Consider the following 14,673-nt stretch of genomic DNA (forward strand, 5'->3'; position numbering starts at 1 on the left):
ATTTATGCTTTTTTCCTTTAATAACTGAAAACAGAGATTAGGATTTATTTGATATTCTAAAGAGCACTGCTATTTCTTTACCTCTAGTCACATGAAGGCCAATTAATTTGTAAGACTGATTGAGAACAGTTTTAAATAAGTAGAATTTCTTAGCTGAAGACACCAGCTGGGCCAGTTAGGGGCCGTCATGTTAATTAGACACAGGAAAGGCTGTGGGGTGGCAGGAGGGCCAGAACTGTGAATTCCCCTCCTACGCGTGAATCAGACAAATGACCATAAAAGGCAAATCAGAACTCAGAAGACAGGCAGACTCAAGGCACCCACAATTCTTTCCTAACTGCTTCTGAAATACTTCATTTGGGGCCTGTACAGTGACCCTGTATTGCTTGACAATTTAAAAGCTTCCCAAAAGGCAGAGAAATGGAACTAGTGACAGCAGCTGACCTTACCCTCTCACAGGAGAGCCCATGTCTCATATAACCACCCCAAACTGACTCTAGAGACGAGTCTTTGATGGTAAATAATATACGTATGAAAAGGTTCAAGCTCACAATTCTTTGAGCTCCTGCTTGACGCTATAAACCAGCTATAAACCAAATCAGCGTATGGAAACTTTGCCTAGAAAAATAACCAGGATGCTGACTATATCTTGGTCCTTTAATATGGATTTAAATCTGCAGAGGAAAAGACATTTCAAAAAAGGTCCCTATATTGCTTCCGACTTGAATGGCATTTGGCAATCAACCAGCCAATAGAGGGAAGACAAAGAAACTTCCATTACCCTAGTGCAGGGTTTCTCAACCTCAGAACTACTGACATTTTGGGCCAAATAATTCCTTGTAGTTGGGGGTGGCCTGTGCACTGTAGGATGTGTAGAAGCATCCTAGCCCCCACCCACTAGAGGCCAGTTATAACAATCAAAAATGTCTCTAGACATTGTTAAATGACCCCTGGGGGCAAAATCGCTCCCAGTTGAGAACCATTAATCCAGGGCAGTGGTTTTACTGACAGCCTATGTGGGCAATCCTGTTGTATGAGGCACTTCTCTATTTAATTCAATTCTTCAGCACACTGCAGACCTTTTGGTATCTCCTGCTCCCAGAACCAACCCTGGGTCAGAGTGATACCCCGACTTGTTTCCAAATGAGCTGGGTTGAGAAACTCTGATTCAGGGTGTGGTGCTTTCTAGGTCAAGTAATTAGAAATAATTGAAGTTACCTCCTCTATGTAAGCCTTGGGAAGAGGCAGTCCAGCAGTAACCTGGAAGGAAAGGAAGCAAAGTCAGAGGCATTTTCTATTTACAATTAGATATTAGCTTAAAACGGTTCTTGCCATGAGCTGAAGGCCAGAAGCTACACACTTGGGGGATATGCAACAGTGTAAGGTCGTTTCCTGTCCCAAGGATTTAGGGCGCATGATCAGTCCTACAACACAGAACAAAAATGACAGCTTTGAGCAGAGTGGGGACCTTTGTGGCCTGAACTGAGAAGGTGAGAAAGGCCAGACCTATGAAGGTGGGGGGAAGGGATGCATTTTAGGAAGGGGCAATAACCTCAGTGCGTGATGCACATGTCAGCGGGGGCAGAAGCAAAGGTGAGCGTAGGGAGAAAGGCAGCTGGCAGCCTTGCCCATGGAGTCTGTGACAAGCCCTGCGACGAGAGCATGAGCTGGTCTGGAGCCGACCCACGGCTTTGTGGAGCTGAACTGGGGTGCGTGAGCAACACAAACAGGATGGAAGTGGCACACAGCGTTTCTCTTCCTCTCTCACAGCCTATTTAAAGGTGTCAAGATACTTAAGCAGTAGGTTCACTCTAACGGAGGTACCTGGTGGCTTGGCTGTGCTGCATCCACAGGGATGAGCACGGGGTGAAGGTGCCGATTCCAGGGACCCCGCTGGAGGCAATGGACAGTGATTAAGAAGAAACAAATTGACAGTGACCATAAGATCAGGTGGAAAGGAGGTGCAATGGTGTGAGGGTGAGTGTGTGTGTGTGTGGGGGGGGGTACAAGAGAGAAGTGTTGGTTATGATCAGGAAGAAAAAGGGAATGCATCCTGCACTGCTGGCAGAAGGGGACGTGCTGGGCTAGGAGTGCTTGTGGTACCTTGGGGACAAGTAAGAATGCACAGGTGTGCTGGGTTGTGTTATGCCAGTGGTTCTCACAGTGAGGCCTAGGGACCTAATCTTTTCACGGGGTCCACAAGGTCAAGCCTATTTCCTTAATAATTCTAAGATATTATGGCTCTTTTCACTCTCATCTCTTTGAGTGTACAAAGGACTTTTCCAAAGATTACGTGACAGGGGCTATCACAACAGATTAAATGCAGAAGATGAGATTCCAGAGGTCTTCAATTAAGACAGATACAGAAGTGATCTGAAAAATATACAATGCCTAAAATTTGTTCTGGAAAATATAGTTAACTTTTCATTTAAAAAAATGTTACCTATGTTCATATGTAACTCAGTTTTAATTCCTCATATAGTTAAGTATCTATAGATATAACTCACCTAAATAAAAATTCTTTCCGGCTCTCAATAATTTTTAAGAGTGTAAAGAAGTTCTGAGACCAAAATGATTGAGAATTGACATATTAGGAAAAACCCTGATCAATGCACTAAGAAACATTGATTTTTGTTCTGTAGGTGAAGGAGGTCTTATTTCTTAAGTTACAAGACCCTCTCATGAGGGATAGGAATTTAATACTTCTTTAATTTCTGAAAACTAGCACCAGGTTTTCACATGCAGGCGCTGAAGAAAAGGTGTTAAAATAATAGGATAAAAAATGAAATTTCTAACCAGTAGGGATTCAGGAAAACACAAAGTTCAGGTTGGAGTTGAACATAAACCAGTCCTAACCTCTGTTTCTCTCTACTACCCAGAGGCAGTCCTGAGCGTATCCGCCATTCTCCCCCTCCCTCCCACTCTAGGCTGTCAGTGGTCCCATCCAGCATGCACTGCTCAAGGAGGGGCTGACCTCTGACTCAGTTACGTGGTTTGTTTGGCTGGCTGCCAGTGTCACTATTTCAAGGGGAAATGGGACTGAGATTTTAAAAGAACAGTCTGAAAATAAAGGAGTTTGTGGATATAGCAAGCACATGTCCCTGGAGGAGAAAACCCAGAGATTTTCCTCAGACAGGTAGGCTATGAAGCTAATTTCAGCCCTCTTAAAATGCTGAGAGCTGGTCGTGTCTCTGAGTGATAAGGCAGCCAGTCTAAGAGCTGTCTGAAAATCCTTTGTTTTTGACACACTATTAATCATGAAGATAAGAACCGCTTCATGATGAAACAGGCAGAAGACATCCAGCTTCCCCTTAGCCTTCACAACATTGCTGACAATCAGAGCCTTCTAACGATTGATCCTCACCGTGGGGCCACCTCCGTGCATTTTCAGAGCCCTGACAGTGGCAACAAGCACCACCACATGAGGGCGGAGACCAGAATACCGGCATTTGATGTTAAAAAACTTTTCCATTCCAATGTCTGCTCCGAATCCTGCTTCAGTCACTGGAAGTAAGGACAAGAGCAACTGTAAGAACGCCATCCCAACATCCTTGATGATAAAACAAAACAAAACACCACCATCTATTTACTGATCTTGCAAAAATACTCACCTACAAACCCTTCAGGGCCAACAAGCTTGAGTGCAATCCGGTCCGCAATGATAGAGGAATTCCCATGTGCGATGTTGGCGAACGGTCCAGCGTGAACGAATACTGGAGTGCCCTGTGGAAATCAAGATGGCCTGAGCGAAGCTGCCCAAGCTGCGTCAAAATAGAATCGCACAGTCAAGGGAGTGAACGTCAGGTGGACTCCAAAAGAAAAAGATTTCCCCAAAGTTAAGTACGAAGCTGTCTCTTATATGTCAGTAATGTCCCAATCACAACTGTGAGAAAGAGTGTGAAGATCAGATGAGCAGGCAGAGAAGGTCTGTGACTCAAGAAAAGTGTGAGCACAGAAAACCAACTCAGGAAGGCAGGGTTCACTCTGCTCACCTCTAATGTCTGCATGAGATTGGGCTTGATTGCATCCTTCATGAGCACCGTCAATGCACCACTCACTCCCTACAAAACAAAGGCATGAAGCGTCGATTCCTACCGGCAAACCAACGTTTTAAAACCAAAATTCAACATTGTTAGGTCTTCCTTTTTTAGCCATCTTGGACCAATTAGTACTTTCGCCAAAACTAGACCACCCATTTATTTATTTTTTTCTGGATACACTGTGAAGTAACTAGTTATTTTACGCAGCCAGATGAGACAGAATGAAAGTGAAATTCACATGTAATTTTTGGAAAAACATGCAATTCTGGAAATAAGCATCTTAATTGAGCTGTTGCTGATGAACCAGGGGAATCCATTTTAAATTGGTTTATAGCACGGAAATGCTAGTTCCTCAAGTAATGAATTATCTGTAACTCTGGTGTCTGGACAGAAATGACTATAAACAAAAATTCAATGAGTTTCCCAAAGCTGAAACTGCAAGTATACCCAGAAGTTCAATACCAACTCTTAAACATCAGGTCCCTCTTCTAAGCCGTCTAACCGCAGCTGAACAAATTGGTAACAAAGTAAGATAAAATTAGGGATCCCATTTATTTTCAGTTTTAATGAGTTTCTAAATTCCTGCTTTGGGTATAAAATTTTAAAACAATTTTCTTCCTTACACATATTAACTGTGAAAACAGGGTATTAACATTTCCCCCTTTTCTGAATTCATCTGACATATTGCTTAATCACAGGCCAATCATTTTGGTGTATATCAACACAAACAGGCTTTTAAAAAATTAATCCGTAAGGTTATCTCATTGCAAACCTCATATTATCATGCAGACAGTTCAGAAATAACCTCCAAGTGGAGAACAAGCCCAGTAGGACCATCAGATAACTGCACAATGCGGTATTCCCAATGTGGTTATCAGCGTGGATATGGTGGCCAACAACCTCACGACAAGAGGCCTCTGTGCAGGGAGGCCTCCTGGGGAGAAGCCAGGGTGTGACTCCAAGCCCAGCTACCAAGGGCCTCACTCAGACTCTTGATGTCATCTGCAAATTGAGGTCACACATCCACTTTTGAGAATACTCACAGGTTGAAGATGTTGCTCAAATCACCTGGAACCTGTGGTCTATTACTGGCGCATGCTACCTATTATTATACTATGAAGTACTTTTTATACATTTCATAATTATCAGTAGGCAGCAAAAGCTTATTGAATTTATTGGTTAACTGCAGCATAACTTTTGTTATCGGTAACTGCCGAGAGAAGCTAGGACAATGGACACAGGTGCATCACCAAGCCTGGAGCGCCAGGGTACCCACCAGATCTTCGGCACTGATAGGCTCTCCTTTCTTGCTGGACGCCACCACCATTTTGCTCAGTCTCTCTCTCATGTCTTCTAGGGAACTGGTGAGAGCCAGGACCGCCATGATTTCACTGGCCACAGAGATATCAAACTGGGCCTGTTGGAAGGGAAAAGACACAATAGGGAAAACGTCGTTAAACCAGAAGCATGAATTACAAAAGCAATCCTCGTTTGTATTCGCAGCTTAAACGATTAGCTTAAATGGATAGAATAACAGAGTAATACACAAAGAACTTAATGAAAATAATCCACCAATAGAAAAAATTTATAATTAACTATTCTAAGACCTCGAGTAGTCAATTTTTAAAAATAAATGTCCTAGTGGGACCAATAATCCCTGTGAAGGCAGGCTGTAATCCTGAAGTTATGGTTTCCCTAACATACAGTGGGAACAACACAGAGGCTCTTACACCGAAGAAACAGACTGTAAAATAGCCTCAAAGAGAAGCAATTTTAATCAATTTCTGTGTAAGGATATTCACTTGGGGCTCTCCACCTCCAGGAAAAAATGCTAGAGGGAGAAACACATAGGTGACACATGGGATTTACTGCAAAAACTGTCAGGAGTGCTTAATACCACACCTACTCACTTCCATTTTAATAGGGAGAAGGCAGAATAACACCTGGCAGTATCTATCGGATGGGAGGGGACGGAGGAGGATGGAAGGAGCAAGGATCTGGCTAATCTGAACTAACTTACTTAGAAAGGAATAAATAGTTACCGTCCGTGTGTACCCTTTCTCCGTTGGAGACTGTCCTATTGTGATCTGCCTCAGGAATCTATCATTGGTATCCAACACTACAGAAAGGGAAGGTACAGAGCAATGTTTAGTAAAAGAACCATAAACTTAAAGGAACCAGCCAAATTTTAAAGCAGTTAAGTCTAACTTAATGTCTATTAATATTTGATTTCAAAACTGATGGCAAAGCTAGAATATGGGTTCAAGTTAAGACATGATGTTCATATATTATAAACGTGCAGGAATTATATTTTAAAAAAGGAATGTGGAGTGATTTGGTTTTATTCTGTCTAGGGAATTCAAACAATTAATTAGATATCTGGGATCTATTTTAAAGTACATTTGAAATCACAAGAAAAACAGAGAAGGCCATAGTTTTTCAAAAGGCTGCGGTTTGTGGTGTTGTTCTGTGGGGTGATTCACTGACCTTACACCACCCTGAGAAACACAAGAGCCATAAATGCAGGGCCAGGCAAATGCCTTTTGAAGCATGCTGGGTAATAGACCTGCTCTTTCCTTTAGCACACTTAGAAGAAATAATTTCCATTCAGATGACAGAATATCTATCCAATTGTATATTCTTGGAAAACATGGCAAAGGTCAACCAACTAATCTTAATTCTACCTCCCAGGACTAATTAATGTTAATATTTTAGTGTTTTACCGATTTTGTTTTTTGAATGATGTGCCAAACAATAACAACAAAACACAAAAATAACACCACCACACCGGTTACACTCCAAATGGGTCAAAGAGGAGAGGAATTTTTAAGGTACTTGACAACATGCCAAATTATTTTCCATAAAGACTGTAATAATTTAAACAGCAAAAGCAATGTATTGTACAGCATTTGGAGGGAGACAGACAGACACACACACACACACACGATAAGTGAAGTATATAATGCATTGTTGGAGACTACCCTTATTTTTCAAAACATATAGTGTCAAGTTCCTTGTACCTAACTTCTCTGTATACGTAACCAGTCAATAAGTATGGTCCTTTTTTGCCTTGTCTGCTTCTACTTTCTTAGAAAGCATGAATTAGACATAAAGCAAAGCAAAAGCAAATGGGACACTAAATTTTCAAAATAGATCTTTAGCTTCTTCCTCATAAAATATTATACCATCTGTCTAAAGCTGGTGAAGCAAAGGGAAAAATATCAATGTGGTTTTATATATTAAGAGAGTCATCTTAAAAATGCCATTCGCTATTATAGCAACAGTTACTAAGCCAACAAAAAGCACAGATACGGTCCATCAATTGGCCGTTAGCTGCATTCTGCTGGACTGGAGGAAAATTCCTTCTCAGCAGTGATACAGGATAGACAATGGATGCACTGTCGGTACAAAATAAAACTCTAAGCTGGGCTAGTTGTACACAGAGAAAAGCAACATACGGCAGTGAAGCTACGCAACTCACTCACTAAATTCCCAAGTGTTTAAACCTTTAAGGCTACCTACTTTGTTACAAGTGACTTTAATAAAGTGAGGTAAAAATGAGTAGGCAAGCTAGAGAACTACAAGAAAAATCAAGTCACTCATGCCAGATAAGAGTTCCGAGAATAAAGGGCAACATGATTCAAGAAGGGATTAGACATAATTTTTCTACTTCATGACACTAGAAAATTGTTTGCATATAATGAACTTGCAAAATGTTATGTTTGGTTTATGCATGAACTTCTGTGAAACCACCCTCACTGCAATCAACAGTGAATAGCCAGCAAATGTCCAACTAATTCAACAAAAGAAGGTCTGATAACAGCTTATAAGGAGAGAGATTGATGAAGGTGGCCAGAAAAATGAATGTCACCATTTTGGTCATGTCTTATCCACGAAAATACCAATACACAAGCTTCCAGACCTCACATTTTAATAACTCCTATGGAGGGTATGGGGTATGCAGTATCCCCGAAGAAAAGGGTGCGTGTATTTGGCTCTGGTACCTCTTTGCCAAGTTATGGTTTCCGGATCAATATCTAATCTTGCAAATCTGTTTATCTCTTCATCTGTCAGTGTGGTAGGATCAGTCTTTTCAATGCCTAGTCTCTGAAGACAAAACAGACAAAACAAACAAAAGCATAATAAATATAAAAAATTTTTTGATTCCCTATCTCCAGATAGGGTCCCCTCTAGGAAATAGAAACCATGTTAAATTCAGAAGGGAAACACCTCCTAACCAATCACCTAATTTCATACAACATCAAAAATGAAGAAGGGAAAAGCTTACCTTTAATCTTCGGATTTGGATATCAGAGAACTTTTTCACTCCATTTATTGATGGTACCAAACGATTAAAGAGAGCCTTAAAGAAAAGGAACAAAAAGGTTTTTTAAATGACAGGAACCCCACTACCTTGCTATCTGCATCATCAGCACCCAAGGGACCAACATTAATTCAGGTGCTTCAACCGTTTCAAAAGTGCCCATGGGGCCTCAGCATCATACCTTGTCAGTCTGGGTCAGTTCATGGAACATCCGGGCATCAATGGCTGCAGCAACAAGGTTATTAGCTGCAGTGATGGCATGGATGTCACCAGTGAGGTGGAGATTAAACTACAAAAGAGCAGAAGCCACATCAGTCTTCCAACTTCTCTGCATCCTTCCAACATTCATTCTATTGCAACCAAATCAATGCCTCTGTTAAAGCCAATGGAAAACTGATGGCAGCACAGCTAGTGGACAAACACCCAATACAGGCAGAGCTTGAAAACATAAATTACTGCCTATCTTAAGGAAAATTGTGGTTTTTCCCTAAGTGACATGTCCAGTAATCATGAACGCCACACCACTGGGATCAACAGCAACACTGGATTACTGAGGACACACGCATGTCCTTTAAACATCAAACGACGAGGACACTGGAGCAACCCAACTCTGTGCCTACACTGTTCCTACTTCTGTAGCTATTACTCTGAATTTACTCCATGTTGGTTCTTCCTAATCTCGTGCTTCATTTGATCACTTGCTTAAAATTATTCCCACTGAAAGCCAAGCTTTGAAGTCCTTGTCATGTCAAAAAACTAAGCTGTCTCACAAGTTTGCAAATTGAGATGTTTTTCCCTAAAGTGTCATTTCTGCTGAGAAACAAGTCGCTTGTCCACTAAGACCTCTACAGTAAAGCTTTACCTCTGGAACGGAAAACTATAATAAAATCTGGTCTGATTCAACCACATCCCAGAGTACGTTACCTCTTCCATAGGAATGACCTGAGAGTAGCCACCACCTGCAGCACCACCTAGAGGACAGGTCAAGGGTGAGACTCATGTTAATCTGCTTCTCCACCAAGACATTTGGAAGTCAAATAAAAGCGAATCGGTTTTTATAAGCGCTATGCATAGTACTTATTTACTTTTTATGACCACTGGGACAGATGTGATCAAATGTTTTCTAATTTTCTTTTACCAAGTTAAAACACGTGATTATGTGATACTGAGTAGTCTCTCAATTAAAATCTGAGTCTAACTTGACACAGAACCATGAACACATACACACCTACTCATTGTCTTTAGAAACAGATTCCTAATATCTGTGAAAAGACCCAGGCTAGTTATATGAAGGCAAACCTGTTCAATTTCATACTCTCATAAATGCTACTCTGGCATTTAAAAAAAGGAATATTTAAAATACACACACCAAACACAGAGAGACTGCAATTCTTCCTAAATAGCAGATGTATATTAGAAAACAGCTTAACTACTAGACTTTTGCTGACCCATTTGGATTATTAACCAAAGGCCAGTCAAAAATATCCAGGTATTCAAGTTATCAGTGAAATAGACATCAATTTAAGGTACAGATTTTGTGGGGTTTTTTTTTGTTTTTGTTTTAGTTTCTTTGTGAGGCACACACCGCACAATGAAAACGGGGCAATTCATGATATAAGAAAACGGATAATATTGGGTTCAATAAGCAGAACAAGGAAAAAAGCTCATTTTGACATTTAAATGGGGTTGTCAAGACAAACTCAAAAGCAGAACTAAGTCAGCACATGTATAAAACAAATCAAAACAATAGGCAGAACAGGTGCAAAGCTGTACCCTGAGTTAACATTTGTAGTAATCACGAGGACAAGCAGAATATGTGATACCCTATTACCAAGCAAATAAGAAAGCTAACTCTTGGAACCTATTATAATTAACAGAAGTAATTTTAATGAAAAGAATAGGTTTACAGTATTGAAGCTATCAAAAACTGAAGGGGAAGTATGATTACTAACATGTTTTCATACAATCAAAAGAAATACGTGTTGTCTTAGAGCTTAAAAAAGACATGGGGCCCACTCTGGATATGTAACACCAGTGACTTTGATCCAGTTGCCTGAGGTCCCAGTTGCTGCCATTGCAAAATGGAGATAATACTATCTTATATTAGAAAATACAATAATACGTGTGAACTGCTTAGCACAAAACCTGGCATAAAACACATACGTAGTAAAGGTAGGCTTTTCTTATTCCCATAGGGTAAAACATCTGTAGGATTTGTCTGTATCTCTAGGAAGTCAACATGGTGATTGGTGGCTATGACTACCTTTATTGTTACTGTGACAGTTAACTATGAGTCACATAAAAGCACCTCTGCCTAGTATTACCCATCCCAGGCATCTAGGTGCAGTGTCACATAGCGACAATAGGCCCTGGGGTGATCCCATGAAAGGCCTCACCAGAAGTACCACCATAGGGAGGTGTGAGGAAGACACTCCTAGTATCGAAATAAGTGGAACACGCCATAAGCATTCATGGGTCAAGTGGGTCGGGGAGGACTGAAGGAGAGGCAGGTGCCCTCTGGCCACCCGAGGTCTAATCCCACTGATACCTTTTATCCCAAAGGTGGGGCCCTGAGAAGGCTGCCGGACACACGCGAAGACATTCTGATGAAGGTGGGCGCCAAGGGCTTGCACCAGCCCAATTGTGGTTGTGCTTTTCCCTTCCCCCAGGGGCGTTGGAGTTATTCTTCAAGATGAAAGCAAAGGAGGAAAATTAAATTTATGGAATGAAATTGATTTGAATCACTACGTCAGACCTAACAGATCCTAGAGAAAGACGCTTAATCTGAATAATAAGACAAATGACCAGAAAAGGAACTTTTCCAAGCGTCTTAGTGGTAACTTCCCCCAAACCTTAAATTAAAACAACACGGCTATGCTTTACCTCTTCAAACTGTAAGGAGCAAATATACCGACCGTGTAGAAAGACACTGCTACGATTTAAATTCTCAATTTAGTCTCAAAACCTAGCTTTTATAGGTAACCTTATGCTGAGCAATAAAAATGAATGCACAGTAGACGTACTGACTTAATGAATTGGGGGTTGAAAAAAGGCAATTCAATCTGAAGACTACGTTTTAAGACCCAACTCTTCCACCTACTAGATGAACAACTTGACAAATTTTCTCATCTCTGAAAGGTTATAATCTACTCTTACCTCACATGGTGGCTATAAGGATCAAATTAGATAAAAAAAATACTTGTGAAAATGCTAAAACCAAATGAAAGGAACCGCCACTATATATGCTAGGTGAAAATGCAATCCCTGGTAGTAATAATCATGGTTAATATCAAGATTTGATCAGCAAATGAGTAGAAACCATACCCAGTTACCACTACGTATTTCCCATCGGGCTGCTGCTTTAGGCGTTTCAGCACAGACAGCAGAACTTTGGCCTTTGTTTCACCATATAATTCTACCTCCTCGGAGAACAGACCAATTTCTCGAGCAAGGTTACAAATGGGCTTTGGCTTGCAGGATCGTGATATATCAATGTCACTTAAAAGAAATATAGAAAAGATGTTATCAGTCTTTATTCACTGAATTAATCAATCCCATCCCAATAATGAGCAGACAGGGTATCCATGTAGCCATGGCTACAAAATGACAATCCACAAAGCTTTTAATCCGGTAAAATTTTATTTTTACCTTGGAACAGGTGTCTTGAGGTTAAGGTTGTTATACTGAATCAGCCACTTTCCTGGCTTCGATTTCTCCAGGAAACGCTTTGCACTCTCTACTGTGCTCTGAACAAAATGACATAAATGGAACTTAGAGAGGCGATGATTTTAACCTCCACCTCAATTCTTAATCCTGGCTCAATCAAGTTCAATCACAATCCTGGCTTAATTCTGGCTCAATCAAGTTCAAACAGCTTTATGATCCACCGATTAACAGGCTTCAGTTCTAGGCAAGAGTGACAGGCACCCAAAATGCCCCGGGCTGCTTGCCTCTCCCCGGGCTGCTTGCCTCTCCCCGTATCAGGCGGGGTGTCGTAAAAAAGGGCAAGGAAGCCAAGACGAACCTGGCAAAGGCAGTGTCTGCACTTTTCTTTTCCTCAAGGTGTCACATTCCAAAGTAAATTAGATTTGTGCCTTCCCTACTTTCCTCATTCTATTTCTCTGTTCTTCCATTCCCTTGTTTCTTCCATAGACTCACATCTTTATTTAGCTTTCGATCGTTTCCTGACGTGTCTACGTGGGGAGAAAAGCAGGAACTTGAATGCTACCAGTTTCTTAGCGCTATTCCAGAACCTTTGGTTTGCACGCACCTGCATGAGCATGGCCACCGTCATGGGTCCCACGCCCCCGGGAACGGGCGTGATGAAGCTTGCCCTTTCTCTGGCCTCACCGTAGGCCACATCGCCCACCACTTTTCTCCCACTTGGTTTTGTATCATCTGGTCACGGGGGAGAAAAAAAATTCAAAGTCTCAGAATCGTAATCCTGGCGTTTATTTCTAAATTAAGTGATCAACTACAACAGCTTGTTCCAAAAACTAAGTAGAGTTAGGGTGTGTACTCCCATTGGGCTGAAGTGCCTACTTTACTTAAAAGCTATGGGATGACAGGTGTTGGCTATTTCCTAGGAAGAAACTTATTTTACAAGGTGCTTAATTGGTTTTCCAGAACGAGAAGCATCCTTTTGTACTCTGTCAGGTCGCAAATAAAATAACAACTGTTTTTTTTTCTTAAAGCCAACTACCCAATATATAATGAGCACCTTTTAAAATGTTAATTTGCTAAAGCTTACAAAGGAATTTTTTGGGTGCACAAAGCTCCAACTATGTCACAGCTGCCAGATACTGTTTCTACAGCAACTGTCAGCATTTTGTAGGCTCCAAAATAAGATGGAGGAACAATTCAACATCCAATTCCAAAGATGAGCAGCTACTTAAATGTATGCAACAGGCAAAGAATATAATTACTTTCCTTAAAAGGATACAAGAATAACTACAAATCTTACCAGCAAAGAATAGCTATTCAAGAGAACAAAACCCAGTGCTGCATCACTGCTCTCTCACACAAAGGACACCCTACACTTGGCTTCAGTGCACTTCCGGAGGGGCTGCGGGTCAGGCACAGACCTCGCAGCTCTAAGGCTTCTGAGGCAGGATCTGGTATCATCTTAGCCATTTCACATTTCTCTTTGATCGGATTTCTCTTTGATCGGATCGCCACAACCGAGAGAGGTAGCTTCAGGGTACAGCAGTTCTCAAGTAACATAGTTTCATTCAACACCATTTTGTTATAATGTTGATGGGGAAAAAAAAAATCGATTCCAGGGTGGGACCACTGTCTGTGTAGAGTTTACACATTCTCTCCACGTCTGTGTGGGTTTTCTCCGGGTTCTCTGTTTCTTCCCACATCCCAAAGATGTGCACATCAGATTAAGTGGTGTGTCTAAATTGTTCCAGTCTGAGTGTGTGTGCACGCGCGTGTGTGCGCGCGCCTCCTGTCCAGGGCTGGTTCCAGTCGAGGGCCCTGAGCTGCCAGGATAGGCTCTGGCCACCTAAGAAGACCCGGAACTGGGAGACGTGGGTTGGAACATAATTATCTTACTTGTTTTTGTTCATCTTTCTTAAATGTATGTATAGCTCACATTTATTTCAATGTTTAATATTAGAAGTGTTTCAGTCTTTATTTTAGAAATTTGATAATGTTTTTTGTGACCAGAAATATGCCACAGGAACGTAACTCTTGTTTATATCAATTAGCCTATGGTAAAACTGGTTTCATTATACGCTGTTTTTGGTTAAAATTGCCATTTCCAAGAACCTACTGAGGACATGAAGTGAGGACTTACTGTATAGCCATAAAGTCAGAAGTAAGAGGCCTAGGCTCTAGGACCAGCTCTTCCACTAACTGCCCATCCTCAGCTTCTGTGGGCTCCTTACTGATCAGGAGTCCAAAAATGCAAAAAAAAGATTAATACTACTTATTTCACAAGCTTGCTGAGAATCAAGTGAGAAAATGTGCATATTCTTGAAATAGAAAAAGCATTCTCCAAAATAGGCGTTTCTCTTCCCATGCTACATACACAACATATTTTCTATCCGTATGTACTATACGGACCTAGTGAACAGAAACTCCCCAGATAGTTTCAAGTTTCTAGAAGACAATAAAGCAGCAGGTTCTGGAAGAACATTTCCTCTCATAACCACTAAAGTCATTTCAAAATGCCAAGGAAATACTGTTAAGAGTTTGTCCTCTGTACAGGTTTTAATAGTCTAAGACTGAAGCTAGCTTAAAATACCCCTGCGTCTATTTCTATTTATTAATGTTAGTCCCTTTCTCCATATATAGGAGACA

General features: G+C 41.1%; 1 protein-coding gene across 1 annotated transcript in view; it reads right to left on the reverse strand.

Moving 5' to 3' along the window:
* Positions 1–14,673, reverse strand: part of MTHFD1 (methylenetetrahydrofolate dehydrogenase, cyclohydrolase and formyltetrahydrofolate synthetase 1) — a 51,183-nt gene that overhangs the window by 10,028 nt on the left and 26,482 nt on the right. The window contains exons 9-22 of the mRNA XM_033108171.1: positions 12,635–12,762; positions 12,013–12,110; positions 11,689–11,862; positions 10,913–11,049; positions 9,289–9,335; positions 8,546–8,653; positions 8,329–8,403; positions 8,045–8,147; positions 6,083–6,159; positions 5,317–5,457; positions 3,993–4,061; positions 3,612–3,723; positions 3,365–3,504; positions 1,219–1,260 (exon numbers count right to left, since the gene is read on the reverse strand). Coding sequence (XP_032964062.1) covers positions 1,219–1,260; positions 3,365–3,504; positions 3,612–3,723; positions 3,993–4,061; positions 5,317–5,457; positions 6,083–6,159; positions 8,045–8,147; positions 8,329–8,403; positions 8,546–8,653; positions 9,289–9,335; positions 10,913–11,049; positions 11,689–11,862; positions 12,013–12,110; positions 12,635–12,762 — 1,451 coding nt within the window. The remainder of the gene's footprint in view (positions 1–1,218; positions 1,261–3,364; positions 3,505–3,611; positions 3,724–3,992; positions 4,062–5,316; positions 5,458–6,082; positions 6,160–8,044; positions 8,148–8,328; positions 8,404–8,545; positions 8,654–9,288; positions 9,336–10,912; positions 11,050–11,688; positions 11,863–12,012; positions 12,111–12,634; positions 12,763–14,673) is intronic.

This window comes from Rhinolophus ferrumequinum, chromosome 6, assembly GCF_004115265.2.
Source record: "Rhinolophus ferrumequinum isolate MPI-CBG mRhiFer1 chromosome 6, mRhiFer1_v1.p, whole genome shotgun sequence".
Lineage (NCBI taxonomy): Eukaryota > Metazoa > Chordata > Mammalia > Chiroptera > Rhinolophidae > Rhinolophus > Rhinolophus ferrumequinum.